General features: G+C 40.7%; 2 protein-coding genes across 6 annotated transcripts in view; one reads left to right on the top strand and one right to left on the bottom strand.

The window, feature by feature from the left end:
- Positions 1 to 414: 414 nt before the first annotated feature.
- On the bottom strand, positions 415 to 10,496 carry OXSM (3-oxoacyl-ACP synthase, mitochondrial). Of its 4 annotated transcripts, XM_027583400.2 has the most exons (5): positions 9,704 to 9,927; positions 9,081 to 9,133; positions 5,157 to 5,456; positions 3,480 to 4,589; positions 415 to 855 (listed from the first exon to the last, which is right to left on the bottom strand). In XM_027583400.2, the coding sequence occupies exons 4-5, from the start codon at positions 4,454 to 4,456 to the stop codon at positions 453 to 455; spliced, it is 1,380 nt and encodes a 459-aa protein (XP_027439201.2). In that variant the 5' UTR covers positions 4,457 to 4,589; positions 5,157 to 5,456; positions 9,081 to 9,133; positions 9,704 to 9,927; the 3' UTR covers positions 415 to 452. The 4 variants fall into 4 exon arrangements, with proteins under 4 accessions (XP_027439201.2, XP_027439205.2, XP_027439204.2 ...); XM_027583404.2 differs by lacking the exons at positions 5,157 to 5,456; positions 9,704 to 9,927 and adding an exon at positions 10,218 to 10,496 and having other exon boundaries at positions 3,480 to 4,485; XM_027583403.2 differs by lacking the exon at positions 5,157 to 5,456 and having other exon boundaries at positions 3,480 to 4,485.
- The window catches only part of NGLY1 (N-glycanase 1), a 56,430-nt gene continuing 45,528 nt past the window's right edge, over positions 10,043 to 20,944 (top strand). Inside the window, exons 1-2 of one of the 2 annotated variants that reach the window (XM_027583399.2) lie at positions 10,043 to 10,238; positions 20,700 to 20,814. In XM_027583399.2, coding sequence (XP_027439200.2) covers positions 10,108 to 10,238; positions 20,700 to 20,814 — 246 coding nt within the window. In that variant the 5' untranslated portion in view covers positions 10,043 to 10,107. The remainder of the gene's footprint in view (positions 10,239 to 20,699; positions 20,815 to 20,944) is intronic. The other variant, XM_027583398.2, reaches the window with a different exon arrangement.

The raw sequence follows: 20,944 nt of genomic DNA on the forward strand, positions 1-20,944 counted from the left end.
GCTACTCACCCAATGTTTGTGGAAGGGACAAGAGCGGGTGAAACATCAAAGAGCTGTGTGACCTAGAGTATTAGGAAAATAGAGATCAGTGGTTCTCCTATGAGGACTGTTTCGCCACCCAGAAAATACCTGGCAATGTCTAGAGACATTTTGGTTGTCAGAACTAGAGAAGACCGTGCTTCTGCAATCTAGTGGGTAAAGATGAGGATGCTGCTAAGCATCCTATAACATATAGGACAGCTCCCCTTACCCCAACAAAGAATTATCCTGTCCAAAATATCAATAGTGGCAGGGCTGAGAAACCCTGACACCGATGAAGGGTATATGGGTATTGATATAGACTGATATATATAGATTGATACATATTGATATATTTATATAAACATTTTAATTCTCCACTTAATATAGTTCATATGTTTTAAAAATCAATGTTTAATTACAAATGATTTGTCCTACATGCCAGCAATACAAAGTGTTGCATTAGTACCACCAAAACCAAAGGAATTGGTGAGTCCAATACGTCTTTTCTCAATTTTCCATTCCTGTGCCTTTAGTGGAACATAATTGAGATCAAATTCTGGTTCTGTACAGTCCAGGTTTAAAGTAGGTGGTAGTTTTTGATAATAACAAGCCAGAGCAGTAAAAGCTGCCTCAACCGCCCCTGCAGCTCCCAACAGATGTCCCGTGGCTCCCTTAGTTGAAGAAACCGCAAGGGAAGGTGCATGGTCTTTGAAAAGATTTTTGATAGCTTTGTTTTCAGCAGCATCTCCCAATGGGGTGGAAGTAGCATGTGCGTTGACATAGGATATCTCTTCAGGTTGTACACCTGCATCTTTTACAGCTGCAGCCATACATCTAATAAAATAAGGAAAGAAATTTATCAGAACTAAGTTTAGTTTGAACACAGGAGTCCTTATATGGCTTATGAGAAAGAAATAAACATACATGCTGGATGAAGAGACTCCTTTCCTCTAATAACAGAACCCCAACTTGGATTACCATAGGAGTTAGAATGCCACCTGCACAGGAATAATGAGTCACCCCCAGTACCCTGGACTGATTCAACACCATGAGATAAATACAAAGGCCTATGGGTTTTATAATCTCTAACAAAATGTATTTCCACTTACTTGAATTGGTATTTTTCCCTGGGGAAAAACCATGTTGACTCAAGCCTAGAATAGTTTTTCTTCTAGGAATTTATCAGTGGGGTGTGTGTGTGTGTGTATGTAGTGATTCCAAATGTGGAGAAAAATTTTATAACCGTGTTTTAATTTTTTCTCACGTTTAAATATAAAACTTGGCATATTTCCCAATAATCTAAAGATGTCTGCACCATTACTTTGGTGCTTCAAATAACCTCTCAAAATTCTATTTAAGCTTTAAGAATTCTAAATAAATGAAGTACAACGCCAAGCCAAAAAAAAAAAAAACAAATCCAAAAAGAAAACATTTCTCTGGAAGAATCTTTGAAAACATCATGAATGTCAACACCTTCTCTTTTAGTTCCCGATCTCTGGGTTGCATATATTTCCTTAAGAGGCATCTCAGTGTATAATTTGAAGTGTGATGAAGGGTTTCACCTGAATATAACTAGTTCTTCATGTAGCTGGCTACTATGTTTGATACTTCTAGCACCAGCAACTATTTACCAAAACTCAAAAGCATAATTCAGAGGCCAGTAAAGTATGGCCCTGGCCAGATGCCTGTTTTTACAAACACAGCTGACCCTTGAATAACATGGGTTTGAACTGTGTGGGTCCACTTACATGTGGACTTTTTTACACTACTGTACTATAAATGTATTTTCTCCTCCTTATGATTTTCTTAACAACATTTTTTCTCTAGCTTACCTTATTGTAAGAAAACAGTATATAATACATACACAAAATACGTGTATGTTGACTATGTTATCAGGAAGGCTTTTTGTCAACAATAGCCTATTAGTAGTTAAGTTTTGGAGAAGTCAAAGTTATACATGGATTTCTGACTGCACGGTGGGCCAGTGCCCCTGACCCCTGCATTGTTCAAAGGTCAACTGTACTTTCACTGGAGCACATCCATTCATTTTTGTATTGTCTATGGCTGCTTTCACACTAGAAGACAGATTTGAATAATTGTGACAGAGACCCTATGGCCCACAAAGCTGAAAATACTATTTGTCCCTTTACAGAAAAGGTCTGCCAACCCTTGGTCAAGTTAACTGGTTAAAACATAATATGATCGGGCGCCTGGGTGGTTCGGTTGGTTAAGTGTCTTCCTTTGGCTCAGGTCATGATCCCTGGGTCCTGGGATCGAGTCCTGCATCGGGCTCCCTGCTCGGCGGGAAGCCTGCTTCTCCCTCTGCCCGCTATTCCCCCTGCTTGTTCTCGCTCTCTCTCTGTCAAATAAATAAATAAGAATTATTTAGGGGCGCCTGGGTGGCTCAGTCGTTAAGCATCTGTCTTCGGCTCAGATCATGATCCCAGTGTCCTGGGGTCGAGCCCCACGTCGAGCCCGGTGTCTGGCTCCCTGCTCCGCGGGAAACCTGCTTCTCCCTCTCCCACTCCCCCTGCTTGTGTTCCCTCTCTCGCTGTCTCTCTCTCTGTCAAGTAAATAAATCTTTAAAAAAAAAAATTATTTAAAAAACCCCAAAAAACAAAAAACATAATATGATCTAAGCAGGCTAACCTATTAGCTAACACATTAACAGGGATTTTTTTTTTTTTTAACTATCTATTCTGCAATATCAACTTGCTTTTCAAATTGTGGTCCTCAGACCAGCAGCATCAGCATCATGCGAGCTTGTTAGAAAGGCAGAATCTCTAGCACCACCCCAGGCCTAGAGTCAGAATCCCTGGGTAGTGAAAAGTTAGAAAGTACTGATTTAGTAACAGCAGAACCCTGTTGAAATGGCACAGAGACCAGACACAACTAGAAGGGTTGACTTTACCGTCTGAGTCTGATGAAGGGCCAAAGAGGAGGACTGTGGGAGGGAGCACTCTGACAGTTGTTAAGCACAACTGGAAGTATGAAAAATTGGCAAAGACACACATGGCCCTCTTCACAACTTTACAGGCCTTAACTAAAATCCAATGTTTGTTAAAGACGTTCAAATGGTTTCAAATCTTACAAACATGTTAAAGAATTCAAAACCATTTTGTCTAGTCTAAAATGGAAAAACATCAAAGATACTGTACACCAAGGGCAGATACTACTATATTGGACTCCCCAGTTTGAAAGTCTAATAAAATGTCTTATTTGAAGAAATATTTTAAATAGAGTAAGTCTTGGGGCACCTAGGTGGTGCAGCTGGTTGAGCGGCCCTTGGTTGAGCTGCTCCTGGTTTCGGCTCAGGTTGTGATCTTGGGGTCCTGGGATCATGGGATCGGCGTGGACTCTGCTTGGGATTCTCTCTCCTCTCCCTCTGCTCCTCCCCCACACATGCTCTCTCTCTCTAATAGGTAAATAAATCTTTTAAAAACAAAACAAGTCTTTACCTTAAGGCACCTTCTCCTTCAGGGTCAGGCGCAGTTATGTGACCAGCATCACCTGAGAGTCCATAGCCCAAAACTTCTGCATAGATCCGGGCCCCTCGTTGAACAGCATGATCATATTCTTCCAGCACCAGCACAGCTGCACCTTCTCCCATGACAAAACCATCTCTCTTTGGGTGAAATGGTCTACATGCCAACTTAGGATCAGGGTTTGTGCTCAGAGCACGGGCTCTGGAAAACCCAGCAAGAGATAAAGGACTAATGCAAGAATCTGTACCTCCAGCCACCATCACATCAGCATCACCATGGGCTATAAATCTAAAAGAGTCTCCCACAGCATGAGCTCCTGTGGTACAGGCTGTAGACACTGCATGATTGGGGCCCTTGAGTTTATATCGAATACTGACCTGGCCTGCTGCCATATTGACCAGAATCTTAGGGACAAAGAATGGGCTGACTTTACTATAACCTTTTGTCTGAAACATCAAAGCAGTTTCAGAAACAACTTCAAGAGGAACCATTCCCATGCCAATTGCAACTCCGGTAGCCATTTGATCCGCTTCTGATTGAGGGTGCCAGCCAGAATCTTTCATGGCTAACTCTGCAGCCCCAATGGCCATAATGGTGGGAGAAGACACGAACTTGATATCGGATTTGGACACAAAGTTTTGTTCATTGAACTGACCTTCATCACAACCTCTTGGCACATAAGCAGCAACACTGCAAGGGATATTCTTATACTCCTCACTGACCAGTGAAATAATTCCACTCTCTCCTCGAATAAGACGATCCCAGACCAGCTGAGTTCCAACACCCAGAGGAGTCACTAAGCCAATGCCTGTAATGACAACCCGCCTACGAAATCTGAACGTTGGCGCAGTTCCGAAAAACCTTTTACTTCCTAATAATCGCTGGCATAATCTCGAATATAGATGAGAGCTTGTAATTTTTAATAAATTTTCCAAGCAGTTTGACACCATGGTTGATTCAGATGATCAGAAGCACATTCCTGAAACAGATCACAACACGTTCAGGAGGTAATCACTGCTGTTTAAATAGCTTATAGGCCTAGGAAACAATAGCCGAAAACTTCTTTCAGGTGCTCGGTGTGAGCTGTTAACGAACACAAGGAAAATAACGTTAACATCACTTTATACTTATCGTCAAACCAACTGTTTGGAGTTCCCTTTTTAGACTGTAAGTACCCTCAGACATTCCAAGACAAAGAGGTGAAATGATGATTCATTCAATTCACCACAACAGAATTACACCATGAAAAACATAAAGGCATTCCCAGCCTTTTATGGACTGCAGAAAGCATCCTTTATCAGGATTACTGAGGCCTTATGCTAAGAAGTATTTCTGGTGCCAATGACACAAAAAACACTTCAGGGCCTATTCTTTGAGGTAGGAGTAAGTGAACGTTATTGATCTTCAAAAACGTGGAGATAATTAGGGTTTTAACCCAGGGGCGGGGTTTGGGAGTGAGGGGGCGTGACCAGCTCCCCACACCGCCTCCCAAGCACCGCACCCCACCCCACCCCACCCCACCCCCCGAAGAAAGCATGCCGAGAGGGAAAGACACCAGGCCCGGGTCATCAGACTCCCCTTTTCCGATCCAACCCCCACCCGATCTGGCGGTGGAGGAGCGGAAGGAGAAGCTTAGCAAGCAGCTGATACCTTCACCAGGCCTGGCGCCGGCCGCGCAGCCGCCGTCTGCACACGCACGTCCGCTCATGCGCGCGCACACGCACGCGCTACGTCTGAGCCGGGTGCGGCCACTGGCCCTTCCTTCGCGTCACCTTGGTGGAGGTCATACCGCGGGTGACTGCGAGGCTCAGGTTGCACGGGAGGGAACGGCCCTCGTGCGACTTCAGTGACTGGATGATAATTAAGAACGTGCACAGGACGCGAGGAGATAGCTTTTTGCCGATCAGAAAAGGATTTTGAGGGGGGGTAATGATGTCCAAATATTTCCATCTGCTGGGAGAAGGGACGCTGTCATATTCTACTGAAATCCTTGGGAAGAATTAAGGAAATTACTGTAGCCTTAAAGTCATTACTGTACCTCCCAAAGCTGTTTATAATAGTAAAGTAGAACTAACCAAAGTGCCCAACATCAGGAAATGGGTTATTTTGTAGTACAACTAAAGGCTGTGGAAAGAGGTCGAAACCCTGTTAGGAGATACAGGTTACAAAATATATATACTTTTTAAAATACGTGTGTGTATATATTTATTTATTTTAAGATCTGCAAGGATGTACAGATTGTGAAGTTCCCCCATTTTGCCTAGTCTTATTTACTATTTTTTCTACAATAAACAAATATTGTTGGATCTGGGGCAGGGCTGAAAAATGCCATGCACAATGTCTAACAAGAATGGAAACAAAAACAGATTACAGACATTTATTCCTAAGTGTCTAAAAAAAAACTTCATTTGTTCAGTTAGCTGTGAATCGATAAAGGGAAAAATATAACATGAAATATTTTTTTAAAAAAGGAAAGCAGCAAGGTATTTATTTAGATGACCATCTGTTGCTCACATGCTATCCCAGGTATGAGGTTTGTGTCCTTTTTCTTTTTTAGATAAAGGATTGGTGATGTAATCTGCATCTGATCCTCCCAGCCATATTTGTTTCTTTCTGGACAGTGTGTCTTGAAATGATTGTTTACTAGTGCTCTGCCTTCTTTCCCAGCTCTAGAGAATAATTTTGGTCAAGCTTAGCTTTTCCTGGTTAGTTTGGAAATGTACTTTCCATAAAATAGTTTAGGAAAGCCCAGTATGACCTTTAGTCTTCCTTGATCCAAGGCCTATTCAGTTACTTCTTAGCATGACCTTCATTCATTAACTAGAGAGTTAATTTAAGAGGAATTAAACAAACACATGTGGTTATAAAATAACTAAAACTTGTGAGTGAGAAATATCCAACCTTGCTGTCCCTTTTCATTGTTTGCAATATGTTGAAATTACAGTGTGAAAAGAATTCTTTTGAACCCAAACTCCTATGAAACATACAGTTTTAATGTGCTGTTTTTTCTTTTGTAATATCACAAGATTATCTTGGATAAGAAGTGACAAATCAATTAAAATCTTGTAGAAAAGTAAAACCACCAAAAAGTCATTTCATTTTTATTTCTACCTCTGATCTCCTTTCCTTTGGTTTGGAAAGGGGTAAGAATGTCTATGATAATCCAATAGCCATAAAATGATTTAGTACCATATTCCTTGCTGGTGATGCTGATGCTGATTTAACCACGGCTGTAAACTCTGATTTCCATGAAAGCAGGGCCAATGCTTATCTACTTCACTGCTTCACAGTACCTAGCACAGTGCCAGGCATGTAGTAGCCACTTCATAAATATTTGGTGAATGACTGAATTATGAAATGAATGAATAAACACATAGACTTCTATTGGTTAGTATATATACACTGCTTTGTGTGTTTTTCTACAAATGACTTTTTTTTCTTTTCACAGTAACTTATTTCATCAACTCAAGGGCTGCCTGTGTGTAAGGTATGATCATCAGTTCAGTCTTTCCTACTAGATTCAAAATCTCTTATGTCCTTCCTCAGACTGCTTTGTACACAACAGGTGCTCAATAAATAATTGTTGGTTAATCACTTAATGCAATCACACAATAGTGAATCACCGCACCAGTTCCTAAAAGGCTTCACCCCTTCTCCTTGTTACAGTCTTCACTGAGGTCAGTGTTTTCTTTTTTATGTCAAAACTGATCCTAGGGAAATTTAATGGGTTATTTCTTTTTTCTATTCCATTTAAGAATAGTGCCACCATGTGTCAACTCTAATGATGGTGTGCTTAATAAAGGTGGAATCCTAAAAAAAAAAAAATTTTATTATTTTGGAGTAAAAAAAATAACGGAAAGATCACTGATTTAAAACTAGAACAACCTTTAGTTGAAGCAATGTTAAAGTATAAAGAGATTAAGAGTAGCCTACTATCTTCAACTTTTCTAAAGGAACCAAAAAAATATTTTCAACTTAGTGGAAGAAGCAGACAGGGAAAAGAACGAGTCAAAGTCCCTTATAATAAACCCTCTTAACAGCTGCATAAATGGTGATATCCAAGAGAGACTTGTATTTACTCAAGTACTTCAACAGGAATATTGGTAAACAGTAATTTGGAATGATTTAAATTTCAGGTGATTTAAAATAAACAACTTACTAAATTACCCTCAAAATGATGATTTCTATGATTTCTTAGACTGTGCATTATTATTACAATATTAACTCTATGGCATTGGTTTTCACACTGTGCTTGCATGTTCCCCACAAAGATGCCTGGTGGCCATTATCTCTGTCAAGAGACAGGCTAAGCTGATGGCAGGCATTCTGTCCCTCTGCCCGCCACGCCCCCTCCACCAGCTTCAATTCTAGAGCATGTCCACATTGGTGTTTTCTATATACTGGGTTTCCTCCTAAGAATTTATTTGAAGAAAAAAAAGTCAAAATACTATATAGTATATAATAACTTTAAGCTACTATAAGGATAAATAAATGTGAAAAAAGAAACTCAAATTAAGGTGAATATAGTTTGTGGTTAGAGACAGCTAGCTATAATTCTAGGCCCCTTTCCCCGCACCTTTCCATCCTTTAGAGTTGTGGGTAGTACATGTCCAGCTAGGGACTACATTTCCCAGCCTTCCCTCTTTTATCTAGATGGGGCTTCATTTTCTCCAATTTTATGGTAGAGAAAATGCTGTATGTCATTTTGGGCGCATGTGGTTAAGAAGCAGGTATGCCTTCTTTTTGCCCAACCACTAACTAAATGCAGAAGTCTCTGAGGCTCTATGGCAGGAGTTAGCCAACTACAGGCCAAATCCAGCAGGCTGCCTGTTTTTGTAAACGGTTTCATGGGAATGCAGCCATGCCCATTCATATCAGAGTACTGTCTACAGAACTACAAGGGCAGAGGCAGAATTAAAAGAGTTGAAACAGAGACCCTATGGCCACAAAGCCTTAAACATTACAATCTGGCCCAACAAAAAAATGTTTGTTGACCTCTATGCTACAGGATGGAAGGAGCCTGGGAGCCTGAATCATTACATGGAGGAAAGTTGCCCATTGACTAATGACACCTGCTTTTTATTTATTTCTAAGATTTTATTTATTCATCAGAGAGAGAGAAAGGGCACAAGCGGGGGAAGCTGCAGGCAGAGGAGAAACAGGCTCCCCGCTGAGCAAGGAGCCTGATACAGGACTCGATCCCAGGACCCCAGGATCATGACCTGAGCCGAAGGCAGACACTTAACTGACTGAGCCACCCAGGTGTCCCTGACACCTGTTTTTTAAACTGTTATGTGGCAAGAAGGAAATTTCTCTTGTGTTAAGTCACTGAAAATTTTAATTACAGCAGCTAGTAACATACCATCAGTTAAACACACTAGTCTTGGAAGCTGGTCCAAAAACCTACATATTAAAAACTTTTCCCACATATCTAGCAGATGAATGGTGATTGAAGCAGATGGCATAGTTCAAGGTCTTGCTCTGAGATACTGAAAGAAAAGTTCAAATTTAAGAAGCAAACAGAAGATAAATCATCAAGAACATTTAAATAAGCTACTTACGCAAATAACTTACCTTAAAAACAAGGTCAAGAAAAATATTTGTTGAGGTTTGAAAGGTAGGTCTGTCTGCAAAGAAGGAAGCCATTGGTAAAGTACACTTTCAAGGACATGGTGAGGCAGAGAATGGATTAAAGAAGTTAAGATTCATCTTCTAAAAGGAATAAAGGACATTAATGACATGATCTACCTGTGATACAAAGTCACAAAATAATACCTGCCCTTACTATGTGAGATGCATATTTTTACTGCCAACCCCCCCCCTCCCATTTTATTCTATTCTATTTTGTCCTTATGGTACGTAGGTTTTATGCTGGTCACTACACGGTAAATTGAGTCCACAACCCACTACTTTGCAACCTGCGGTTTGAAAACTACTTCTTTACGGAGACGTCATACTATTTGAACTGGTACTTACGAAAAAGATTTTTCATTCATCTAATTCTAAAAAGAATATATATATACCAGAAACCCAGCAGAGTATACAGACACCCGTTTGGTTTTAAACATGTGTTGCTCCTTCCTTCTGGGGTCTTTTCATCCACACGTATCTAGGAACACCTGGCAGTCTGGGAGGAGGAAGCTATAAGATTGCTTTGTTCGGGGAAAAGGGGTGGTTGTACTACAGGGTTTCCCCACCTTCGTGGCTGGATCAATCTAAGCCCACTCTAGGGCGCGGAAGGAGCGGATTTCTGGGACAAACAGGCCAGCATCTCCCTGCTCCTCCTAGCTGAAGCCCCCGAGCCCTGACAATCAAGCACCCCGCCCCTTCCTTCTGATCGAAGCCCCGAGGCCCTGGCGACGATGCCCCAGTCCCTCCAGGTCCAAACGGCAAAGCCTCCCGGAACCACCCCCAGCCCGCCGCGCTGAGGCCGCCCCCGCCCCTCCAGACCAGTCCCCCGCCCCTCCCCTCCAAGCCCCCCCACCTTCGGGTCGAGCGCCCCGCCCCTCCCGGCTCGCCGCAGAGGAGGCCGCGCGTTGTAGCGCCTGCTCAGTGCGGGACGCGGCGCGCGAGGGGCGGCGACGGCCGCGGGCGCTCAAGCATGGCGGCAGCGGCGCTGGGCAGCGCGTCGGGGTCCGCGTCCCCGGCTGTGGCCGAGCTGTGCCAGAACACCCCAGAGACCTTTCTGGAGGCCTCCAAGCTGTTGCTCACCTATGCGGACAACATCCTCAGGTGCGGGGCTGAGGAGTCGCACGGGGTGCCACCGCGGGCGGGGAGGGGACGCCTGGTTGGCCGGGGTTTAGGGGCGCCCGGCTCGGGCCCCGAAGGGTGGCGAGGCCAGGAGGGACCGGGGCCTGAGCCTTGCCCCGGCTCAGAATCGGAGCCCACCGGCCAGGGGCCTCGAGACCCGGCCGGGCCACTCCCTCCCGAGAAGAGTAAGTTTCTTTGCACTTATGACTTGGCACCTAATGTCGGGGTCCTCTAGGGTGAACTGGCGGTCGCGGGCATGGCGCAGGGCGGAGGGAGGTGAGAAGGCGTGTCCTAAACACTTGCTTCCGATCGAGTTAACTCTCTTAATGTCAGCACAGAAACGGTAACAGCCTTTCATTCCCTCTGCGTGGATTTTCCCGAACATAGTACCTTAGCCGCAGGCTTATGAGAAGTTAGTCTGTAAAAACCCTACCACTTCAGTAGTAGTATGCTTTAATATCCAGCCCCCCAACGTTTTGTGAATACCTTAATATTAAAGCATACTACTACTGAAGTGGTGGGGTTTTTACATTTTTATGGCCTTTTCCTGCCCACTTTTGTTGATTGAAATATTATTAACCTTATTAAAGCTACAATTTTTCTCTTAATACCTGTATTCTGCTTTTCAACATGACCTTTTAAGTAAGAATTAGTGAAGATTACCTTGGCTGAGAGTGATTTGTTTCATTCTCTTGTGAGCAAAAGTACACTTGTAGATCCTTAAGGGACCTTACAGGTTTGGGGAATTGGGAGGCAATTTTGATTATTCATTTTGAATCATTATCCACTTCAGTTCTTAGATCAAATCATGTAGTGGCTTGTGTGGGGGAGGGAAATGGAACCAAGGTTAAAGGAGCTCCAGGTGCCAGGTACTTGAGTGGGGTTACCTCATTCATCAGGTTACCATGATTACTATCTAGGTTCTTTCTCCCACCTCACCCCCTGGTGCACTTGTTCTTCTATGTGGCGGATATATTGGCATGAAGTCTAAAAGGAAATTCTTAGTTTCAAGGTTATAGATTTGATGTGACCCAATTTTAGAGACACTAGTTACAAGTGTGTTTTAACCCATGGCATTTCATTGTTCATGGCAATATATTGTTCATAGAGGTAACATTAAGGATTCTAAAAGTAAATTGAAGGAAAAATGAACCTTTATTATTCGCCAAATGCTATAATGGATATGCAGCATGTGCAGCGTACACAGCTACACAATTGTGACCTATGTGGAGACTGCCTTTCTCCTCTGTGACATCTTCTCAACTCACCTCCACCCTGTGAGGTCTAACAGCTCTTCAAAGCACAGGGATTTCAGTAGACTCTGATGGATGAACTCATAAGCTGAGTCCTCCGGATCTTATGAGTTGAGACCTCCAACCTGAAAGCCACCAAACTATTTAAACCCCATTATTCAGAAAAGGGAAGTGGCCTTGTAATAGAATTCACTTCTGCTTTTAATCTAGTGAAACCCAAAATGCTAAAATCAAGGTGTTTTGAGGAAGGAAAACCTTTGCATGCAAATAATGACTTGGCATCATAATCACCATTATGAATATTTATCAAACTCATAGAAGAAACCTTGCTTTCAGTTCATGTTACAGTCTTTCCTATGGCTTATGTTTCTAATCTTGAAAAGTTTTTATCTAAAAAGGGAATTAGGAGTCTGGAACTCATAATTGAAGATGGTATGAAAAGCTACCCTTGTTTAGTTAAGTACAAGTATACCTTGTTTTATTGCTCTTCACTTTATTGTGCTTTGCAAATACTGTTTTTTTGGGGTTTTTTTTTTTTACAAATTGAAGGTTTGTGGTGTTGAGCGAGTCTATCGGTGCCATTTTTCCCAACAGCTCGCTTTGTATCTCTGTGTCACATTTTGGTAATTCTTGTAATATTCATACTTTTTCATTATTGTATTTGTTATGGTGATCCCTGATCAGTGAGCTCTTTCATTTAATTGAAATAGAGTTGACACACAATGTTACATTAGTTTCAGTAGTACAACATAGTGATTCCACAAGTCTGTACATTATACTGTGCTCACAAGTGTAGTTACCATCTGTCATATACAGTTCTATTATAATACCATTAACTATATTCCCTATATGTATCTTTTATCTCCATGATTTTTTTTTTTTAGTGAGCTCTGTGCCCAATGTGAGGCTTGAACTTATGACCCCAAGATGAAGAGTCACATGCTCTACTGACTGAGCCATCCAGCCCCAGCCCCACCCCCGTGACTTATTCCATAACTGGAAGCCTGTATCTCCCACTCCCCTTCACCCATTCTGCCCATCCCACACTCCCCCCTCCACCCCCGCAACCATCATTTGTACTCTGTATTTATGTGTTTGATTCTGTTTTTTTTATCCACATTAAGTGAAATCATGTGGTATTTGTCTTTCTCTGTTTGACTTCTCTTGTCATAATGCCACCTAGATCCATCCATGTTGTCACAGATGACAAGATCTCATTCTTTTTTTTATGGCCGAGTAATATTCCATTGTGTATCTATACCATATCTTCTTTATCCTGCGATCAGTTATCTTGATGTTAATATTGTTTTGGGATGCACCAACTGCACCCACATAAGATGGCAAACTTAATCTATACATGCTGTGTGTGTTCTGACTGCTCCTCCCGTTGGCCCTTCTCCTGTCCCTCCCTTTTCCTTAGGCCTCCCGGTGTCCTGACACACAATAATAATTTAAATTAGGCCAGTCAATAACCCTGCAGTGACCTAAGTGTTAAAGTGAAAGGAAGGGGTGCACATCTCTCACTGTAAATCCAAAACTAAAAGTCATTCAGCTTAGTGAGGAGGGCATGTCAAAATCCATGATAGCCCAAAAGCTAGGCCTTTTGTACCAAACAGCCAAGTTGCAAATGCAAAACAGAAGTTCTTGAAGGAGGTTAAAAGTGCTAATCCAGTGTACACACAAATGATGAGAAGGCGAAATAGCCTTATTGCTACTAATGGAAGAATTTTTAATGGTCTAAATAGAGGATGAAGCCATCCACAACATTCTCCTAAAAACCAAAGCCTAATCCCGAGCAAGGCCTTACCTCTTCAGTTCTCTGAAGGTTGAGAGAGGTGACGAAGTTGAAGAAGAAAAGTTGCAAGCTAGCAGAGGTTGGTTCATGAGGTTTAAGGAAAGAAGCTGTCTCCATAACACAGAAGAGCAGGGTGAAGTAGCAAGTGCTGATGAGTAGCTGCAAGTTATCCAGAAGACCCAGCTAAGATGATTCATGAAGGTGGCTACACTACAGCAGGTTTTCAGTGTAGACCAAATAGCCTTTGATTGGAAGAAGATGCCATCAAAGATTTCATAGCTAGAGAGAAGTCAATGTCTGGCTTCAAAGGACAGGCTGACTTTTATGTTAGGGATTAATACAGCAGGTGACTTTAAGCTGAAGTCAGTGCTTGTTAACCATGCTGAAAATCCTAGGGCCCTTAAGAATTATGCCAAATCTACTTGGCCTATACTCTATAAATGGAAGAAACAAAGCCTGGGTGATAGCACATCATCCATCATTGACAATGCACCTGGTCGCCTAAGAGCTCTGATGGAAATGTACAATGACATAATGTTGTTTTCATGCCTGCTAACACAGCATCCATTCTGCAGCCCATGGATCAAGGAGTCATTTGGACTTTGAAGTCTTTTATTTTAACATTTACATTTTATAGAGCTATAGCTGCCATAGATAATAATTCCTTTGATGGATCTGGGCAAAGTAAGTTGAAAACCTTTTGGAAAGGATTCACCATTCTAGATGCCATTAACATTTGTGATTCATGGAAGGAGGTCAAAATATCAACATTAATAGGTGTTTGGAAGAAATTGATTCTAATCCTCATGGATGACTTGAGGGATTCAAGACTTAGTGGAGGAGGGAACTGCAGATGTGGTGGAGATAGCAAGAGAACTCAAATTAGAAGTGGAGCCTACAGATACAGCTACCTTGCGGCAATCATGATAAAACTTTCATGGATGAGGAGTTGCTTTTTATGGATTAGCAAAGGAAGTGGTTTCTTGAGATGGAATCTTCTCCTGGTGATGATGCTGTGAAGATTGTTGAAATCACAACAAAGAATTTAGGATATAACAAACTTTGTTGCTAAAGCAGCAGCAGGGTTTGAGGGAATTGAGTCCAATTTTGAAAGCTGTTCTATCAAACAGCATTGCATGCTACAGAGAAATTGTTCATGAAAGGAAGGGTCAGTTGATGTGGCATATTTTACTGTCTTGTTTTAAGAAATTGCCACACCCACCCCAACCTTTAGCAACTCTCAATATTGAGGCAAACCCTCCACCAGCAAAAAGATTACAACTCGGGGCGCCTGGGTGGCTCAGTCGTTAAGGGTCTGCCTTCGGCTCAGGTCATGATCCCAGGGTCCTGGGATCGAGCCCCGCATCAGGCTCCCTGCTTGGCGGGAAGCCTGCTTCTCCCTCCCCCACTCCCCCTGCTTGTGTTCCCTCTCCCGCTGTGTCTCTCTCTGTCAAACAAATAAATAAAATCTTTTTTAAAAAAATACAACTCACTGAAAGTTCATATGGTAGTTAGCATTTCTTAGCATTAAAGTATGTTTAAGGTATGTGTACAATTTTTTAAAACATAATGCTATTAAAGACTTAATAGACTACCGTGTAGTATAAATATAACTTTTATATGCAGTGGGAAATTTTAAAAATTCATTTGACTTGCTTTAGTGTAATTTTCACTTTACTACAGTGGTCCAAACCCTAACCTATAGTATCTCAGAGGTGTGCTTATAATAGTATTAGTCCCTGCTCTTATATTAGAATTAAAACTCCTTTAGGCTTCAGGGAGTTAGAAAACACGCTTTATTCCACTTCTAAGTCCAGTGACTTGTTAACCTCTTAGCAGAAAGCCCCTGATCTCTTCTTGATCTCTAGCTACACTATCTTACAGATCCATTAAACTAACTTATTTAAGAGTAGGAAAAAAACCAAGGTTTCTGTTCCTTTTGCTGTTTTGGGAAATCAATCAGTATTAGAGATAAGGGACTGTGTCAGGGATGTTGTCTTGATATATCTTGTTCCTGCCTCAGGGTTTGACATAGTATTTTATGAAATGAATGCTGAAATGAGAATTTCATTAGTAGGTTTTGTTTTGTTTTGTTTTGTTTTTAGCAGCAATATTTGTCACTGCACTCAAGTGAAGGTAATATCTTTGATTACATTTCAAATTTCTGCTTCAGGTGATGTTTACCTATTCCCCAACTAAGAGTTATAAAGTCAATGAAATTATAGAATAAAACATAAACTAATTTGCATGCACAATATGCTATGGGTTTGAACTCCTTACTTTTTTTTTTTAGTTCACTGACTTAAAGATGAGCTGTCCTCAATAATACCTACTTTGCAAAGTTTATAATAGTTTGACTAGCATTCCACATGTGTTCCTTAGATAATTTGCTCTTTAATTCTTTAAAAAATATGTTTGATGGGACGCCTGGGTGGCTCAGTCGTTAAGCGTCTGCCTTCGGCTCAGGTCATGATCCCAGAGTCCTGGGATCGAGCCCCACATCGGGCTCCCTGCTCGGCAGGAAGCCTGCTTCTCCCTCTCCCACTCGCCCTGCTTGTGTTCCCTCTCTCGCTGTGTCTCTCTGTCAAATAAATAAAATCTTTAAAAAAAAATATGTTTGATGTTCCACTAATTTCCTTTGCAAACTGCACACAGTTATTGGTTACAAACTGCACTGCGTATGATTGGGAACGGCCAAGAACGGAAAGTGGTTTCTTCCAAGAAAATAACTATGTTTAGGAGAAAGACACAAGTATGGAAAATAGCCACAGCATAAAATCTAGAGAACAATTGGAAGACAGTGTTCAAGCAGTTACATGTTTATGTGTGGAGCTAGCGCAGGGACCTAGTGTGGAAGACTTTTGAGAATGGAGGTTTGGTAAGATGGGATGGGTTCGTGGACTAGCAGAGAACATATATTTGACATAAGAGGCAAGAGAAAATGATTGTACTTTCTAGAGTCAAAGAGAAACATGAAGGAATTTCATGTAGAATAATGGTGTAAGAAGACACAGGGCATGGGTTTCATTTGTGAAGCTATTACAGTAATCATAAGCATAAATGGGGATAGAATAGAGAAAGAAGTATCGGAGGCAGGGATTGGCAGTTCTTGATGACTGAATGCAAGGAGTAGAGCCGGTAAAGAGAGGAGACGAAATAACCCAAATAACTTCAGGTTTCTAATCTAGGTGACTGTTGACAACTGGAGAAATTTAGAGAGGATTGGTGAGTTTGTTGGCATATTGTATGGTGGAGAGTATGTAAGCTTTGTAATAAGACCAGTGGGTTTAAATCCCAGTCAACCATTTCCTAGGAGTGTGGTTATAGGCAATTTATGTAAAGTCTCTGGGTTTCAGTTTCCTCATTTTTTTTCAGTTTCCTCATTTTTAAGAGGAAAGAGAAATGCCTGCATTATAGGATTGTTGCAAAAGAGAAATGAAGGCACACACGTTATCTGTTGTTGCCATTATTCAGTTTTTCATGTTGAACAAGCTAGATTATGTGTATGTTTCCATTTTTGTCAGCTATATAGAATGGTAGAGTTAGAGCCAGAGATGGTTCCCAGATGGTTCTAAAGATGTTTTTGAAAAATTGACATGTATCTCAGAATAATAGATTTTCAGGACCAGAAATATTTTTGTAAATGGCCTACAAACCACCTTTTTGATTAGTAATAAAAATACAAGATTATAGGATCTCTCATGTACTAAATTTCCATTTATGTAAACCCTTTCTGAGATTATGCATTCTAAAGAGGTAGAGGGCTAGTAAATGGTTAGATATATTTAATAATCAGCATTTCTGAAATTCTGAAATAGAAACATTTTAAGTTTTTCTTTTTTCTGAGTCTGTGACCTCAGTAGGAAGCTACATGTCTTAAAATCTTTTGGGGGTGCCTGGGTGGCTCAGTCAGTTAAGTGTCTGCCTTTGGCTCAGGTCATGATCCCAGGGTCTTAGGATCAAGCCCTTCATCAAGCCCTGCATAGGGCTCCCTACTCAGCAGGGAGCCTGCTTTTCCCTCCCCCTCTGCTATTCCCCCTGCTTATGTGCGCTCTCTCTCTCAAATAAATAAAATCTTTTAAACAAAAATCTTTTTTTTTTGTTTAAAAGATTTTGTTTTTTCATTCATTTTAGAGAGCAGGGGCTGGGGGCTGGGACTCAGAAGGGAAAGGAACAGGGAAAGAATCCCAAGCAGACCCCATGCTGAGCACAGAGCCTGACATGGGGCTTAAATCCTATGATCCCAAGATCATGACCTGAGCTGAAACCAAGAGCCGGACCCTCAACTGACTGAGCCACCCAGGTGCCCCAGTGTGTCTTAAGATCTTAATTATATGGTTGATTCTAACTTTCAAGGTGAAAAGCATGACTTGTTTTTTTACCATTCAGTTGTAAAAACAAAGACAACTAGGAAGACACCAAAATATGTTCAAAGTGGTGGTGAGTGGGTCAGGACGTTTTGCTGCCCATTCAAGGTCCCATTCTTTCAACATCATCCAACAAACAACCAAAAAAAAAAAAAAATAGAGTGCAAAATTATTGCTAACAAGCAAGATAAATATTACAAGTTGCAGAAATAGTTAAGGGTCAGCAGAGGTAGAAAAAGCACATTGAAGAATTACAGCAAAAAATATTTGAGAAAAGTCTGCAGAGGAAATTAAGTTAATGGAAGAAGAAAATGAAGCAAAAATAAAGGTGATCCTTAGAGGTACTTTAGACACTGCAAGATAAGGAGAATACTAATGAGTTCAAGGATGGTGGATATGCTGGGATGATGCTGTGAAGCTAGAGATTTAGAAAGTGGTACTTTTCCAAGGGCAGGAAATGGGATCTGTTGGGTTTGAGCTCTAATGGCTTTATGGCCCAGTTCTCTAAGCCTGTGAGGGCTTCAGGACAAACTTTTGGCACTATTGTGTGTTTAGTGCTATGGCTGGTGTGCTCAACATATTTAAAAAGAGGAAGATAGGATTTGGGTAACTGGACATTACTGTTGGTTTTTTTGTTTGTTTGTTTGCATTATGTTTTTAGTGAGAAAAACAGATAAATGGTATGGAAGGCCCATAGATGTTAAAAGGTAGAAAATTGCTGACTAGACTAGAGCAGAAAAGCTATATCAAGAGTTACTTTGAAACATGTATCAAAATAATAAGCTGTATCAGATCAGCTAGTCTAGGTTTTATAAGAATTTTTAAACAGTGGTGAAAGAGGGAGGAAAAACTAGAAAATTAAAGCCAGAGAAAGACTTTGATCATGTAAAAATCTGGAAGCTATTGGGGAAAAAACAGGTTTAAAAATAAAAAAAAATCAGTGAGTTTTGCACCAGTAGATTGTATCATCCTAGTGGTACTAATGTTTATGACCCTGTGAAATGTGTTGAATATCATGAAAAGATGCTTCATTTATCTATAACTGACATTGATAAATGTAGGAGTATTGTATAGTTTAATGTTTTTTGTTTAAGTGGTAAGAAAAGGAGGCACACTTATGATGTAATGTGGCATAAAAGCCAGGGTTGGTGAATACCTTGCTGTGCTCAGGGCAGTCCCCTACAACAAAGACCTCAAATGTCAATAATGCCAAGGTTGAGAAACTCTCATTTTAAAACACAGAATAAAAGAATAGAGCATATATTTTTCTTTGTGTTTTTCAACCACCTGTGATGCTCAAAAGACCTGTGTTGAAGAACAGTGTTTTTGTTTTTAATTTCCAATTTTTTGTGGATCTGTAACTTATATAAAGTACAATAAAAATTTCATGGCAAATCAAATTGTTAGAAAAATTGCTGAGTAGTCTCAATTTCTGCACTTCTCATGAATGACTAGCAAGGAGTTTATAGATGGGCACCAGTCTGTGGACATTTTGAATAACACTATTTTAGAGCTTTATCTCTGAATATTCTGTACTAAACTTGCATAATTTTTGAAATTAAGGAAAAGTTTAAAGAAGATTTGTGTATTTATGACAGTTTGGCAATAGAGAGTTGCTTGATGGAAAACAAACTGAAATATGTTGAAATTTCCACAGTTAAATTAGGACAAGAATGGTTAGTGAGTTGCTAGCCTTTGTCCACCATCCCCATTCCATACCCCAGGCAGATGGCCTCAGCACTCCTTCCTATGGACCCCTGACACAGCCTCAGAATCCTTAAAATAGTGCTAATAGAAGCCACTACTATTGTGAGGGAGTTTGTGTCAGATATGAAATCTGCTCCTCAGGACACCTGGGTGGCTCAGTTGGTTAAGCGTCTGCCTTTGGCTGAGGTCATGATGCGTGGGTCCTGGGATCGAGTCCCGCATCAGGCTCCTTGCTCAGCGGTGAGCCTACCTCTCCCTCTGCCTGCCACTCCTCCTGCTTGTGCGTGCTCTCTCTGACAAATAAAATCATATAAAAAAATTACTCATCCTAATTATGTTCGGAAGACTTTTTGAGTATAATACTGTGATTATCTTTTTTTTAATTTTAATTTATTTGAGAGAGAGAACATGAGCAGGGAGGAGGATCACAGGGAGAGGGAGAAGCAGACTCCCCGCTGAGCTGAGCAGGGAGCCCGACGTTGATCCCAGGACCCCGAGATCATGACCTGAGCCAAAGGCAGATGCTTAACTGGCAGTCCCACCCAGGTGCCCCAATACTGTGATTATCTTAACCTTGTATTTTTTTTCTGATTTTTTTTAAAACAGCCTTTCTGATTTATCAAGGTTATTAAAAATTTCAAAGCTTTTCATATGCTGGTGTCATCCCATGTATGCTATTCAAAATCTTAATCATGGTAAAAAAAAAAAATTGGCTGTGACAGAAATACATCTTAAGGTGAAACAGAACTTAAGAGTAAGAGCAATCATTGGTCTAGGGAAGAAAGAAAATCAAGTGACTCTAAGGTATACCTGGGTTTGTATTTGTCAGAGGTAAAGTGTTTGAGGAACTGTGATCCATTTTTATATAGATTCTTAGTGTTTTTTTATTCATGCATTTCACAAGTATTTGTTAACTATCATCTATGCATCAGGCACCATTCTTGATTGAGATCCATCAGAACAAAATAGGCAAAACCTACACCCATGTCTGGAGCTTACCTAGGTTTTTTTCTTAGCAACCTAAAAACTCATAAAGGTATGTGGCTTTAATAGCATAGAATGAAAATGTTGCATGGGTTTCTCTTATGGAAGCATTAATATTATCAGCTATGAAATTAAACAGTAAGGTGGTAGTAAATGTATATTGAGGTAAGAATCACAGAATCAGGCTATTTTTCCAGACTGTGCTTCCTCTTTCTTTAAAGTTGGGAACTGTAATACCTTGTAGCAGTGTAGCCAATATAAAATGTAAAAAGGAGTGCAAAAACACTGTGAAAGTATAAATTGTTATATATAATCAAACTTTTTTTATTTAAATCAGAAACCCTAATGATGAAAAATATAGATCTATCCGGATTGGAAACACAGCTTTTTCTACCAGACTCTTACCTGTCAGAGGAGCCGTTGAATGTTTATTTGAAATGGGCTTTGAAGAGGTAAGTTGAAGGGTTTCTTCTCCCCGGTTCATGTATAAAGAATTTATTATAATGTTGATGGATAATTATCTAAATAAGATAATATTTTTAAATTAATGGATCATTTTGGAAATCTGCAGAACTAGTTACT

The sequence above is a fragment of the Zalophus californianus genome, chromosome 1 (genome assembly GCF_009762305.2).
Source record: "Zalophus californianus isolate mZalCal1 chromosome 1, mZalCal1.pri.v2, whole genome shotgun sequence".
Classification (NCBI taxonomy): domain Eukaryota; kingdom Metazoa; phylum Chordata; class Mammalia; order Carnivora; family Otariidae; genus Zalophus; species Zalophus californianus.

Bases quoted from the DNA above. Each gene is read 5' to 3' on its own strand.
- OXSM (XM_027583404.2), bottom strand. From the start codon at position 4,456: ATGGTGTCAAACTGCTTGGAAAATTTATTAAAAATTACAAGCTCTCAT. The intron at 856-3,479 runs GTAAAGACTTGT...TTATTTTATTAG, and splicing joins GAAGGAGAAGGTGCCTTAAG to ATGTATGGCTGCAGCTGTAA.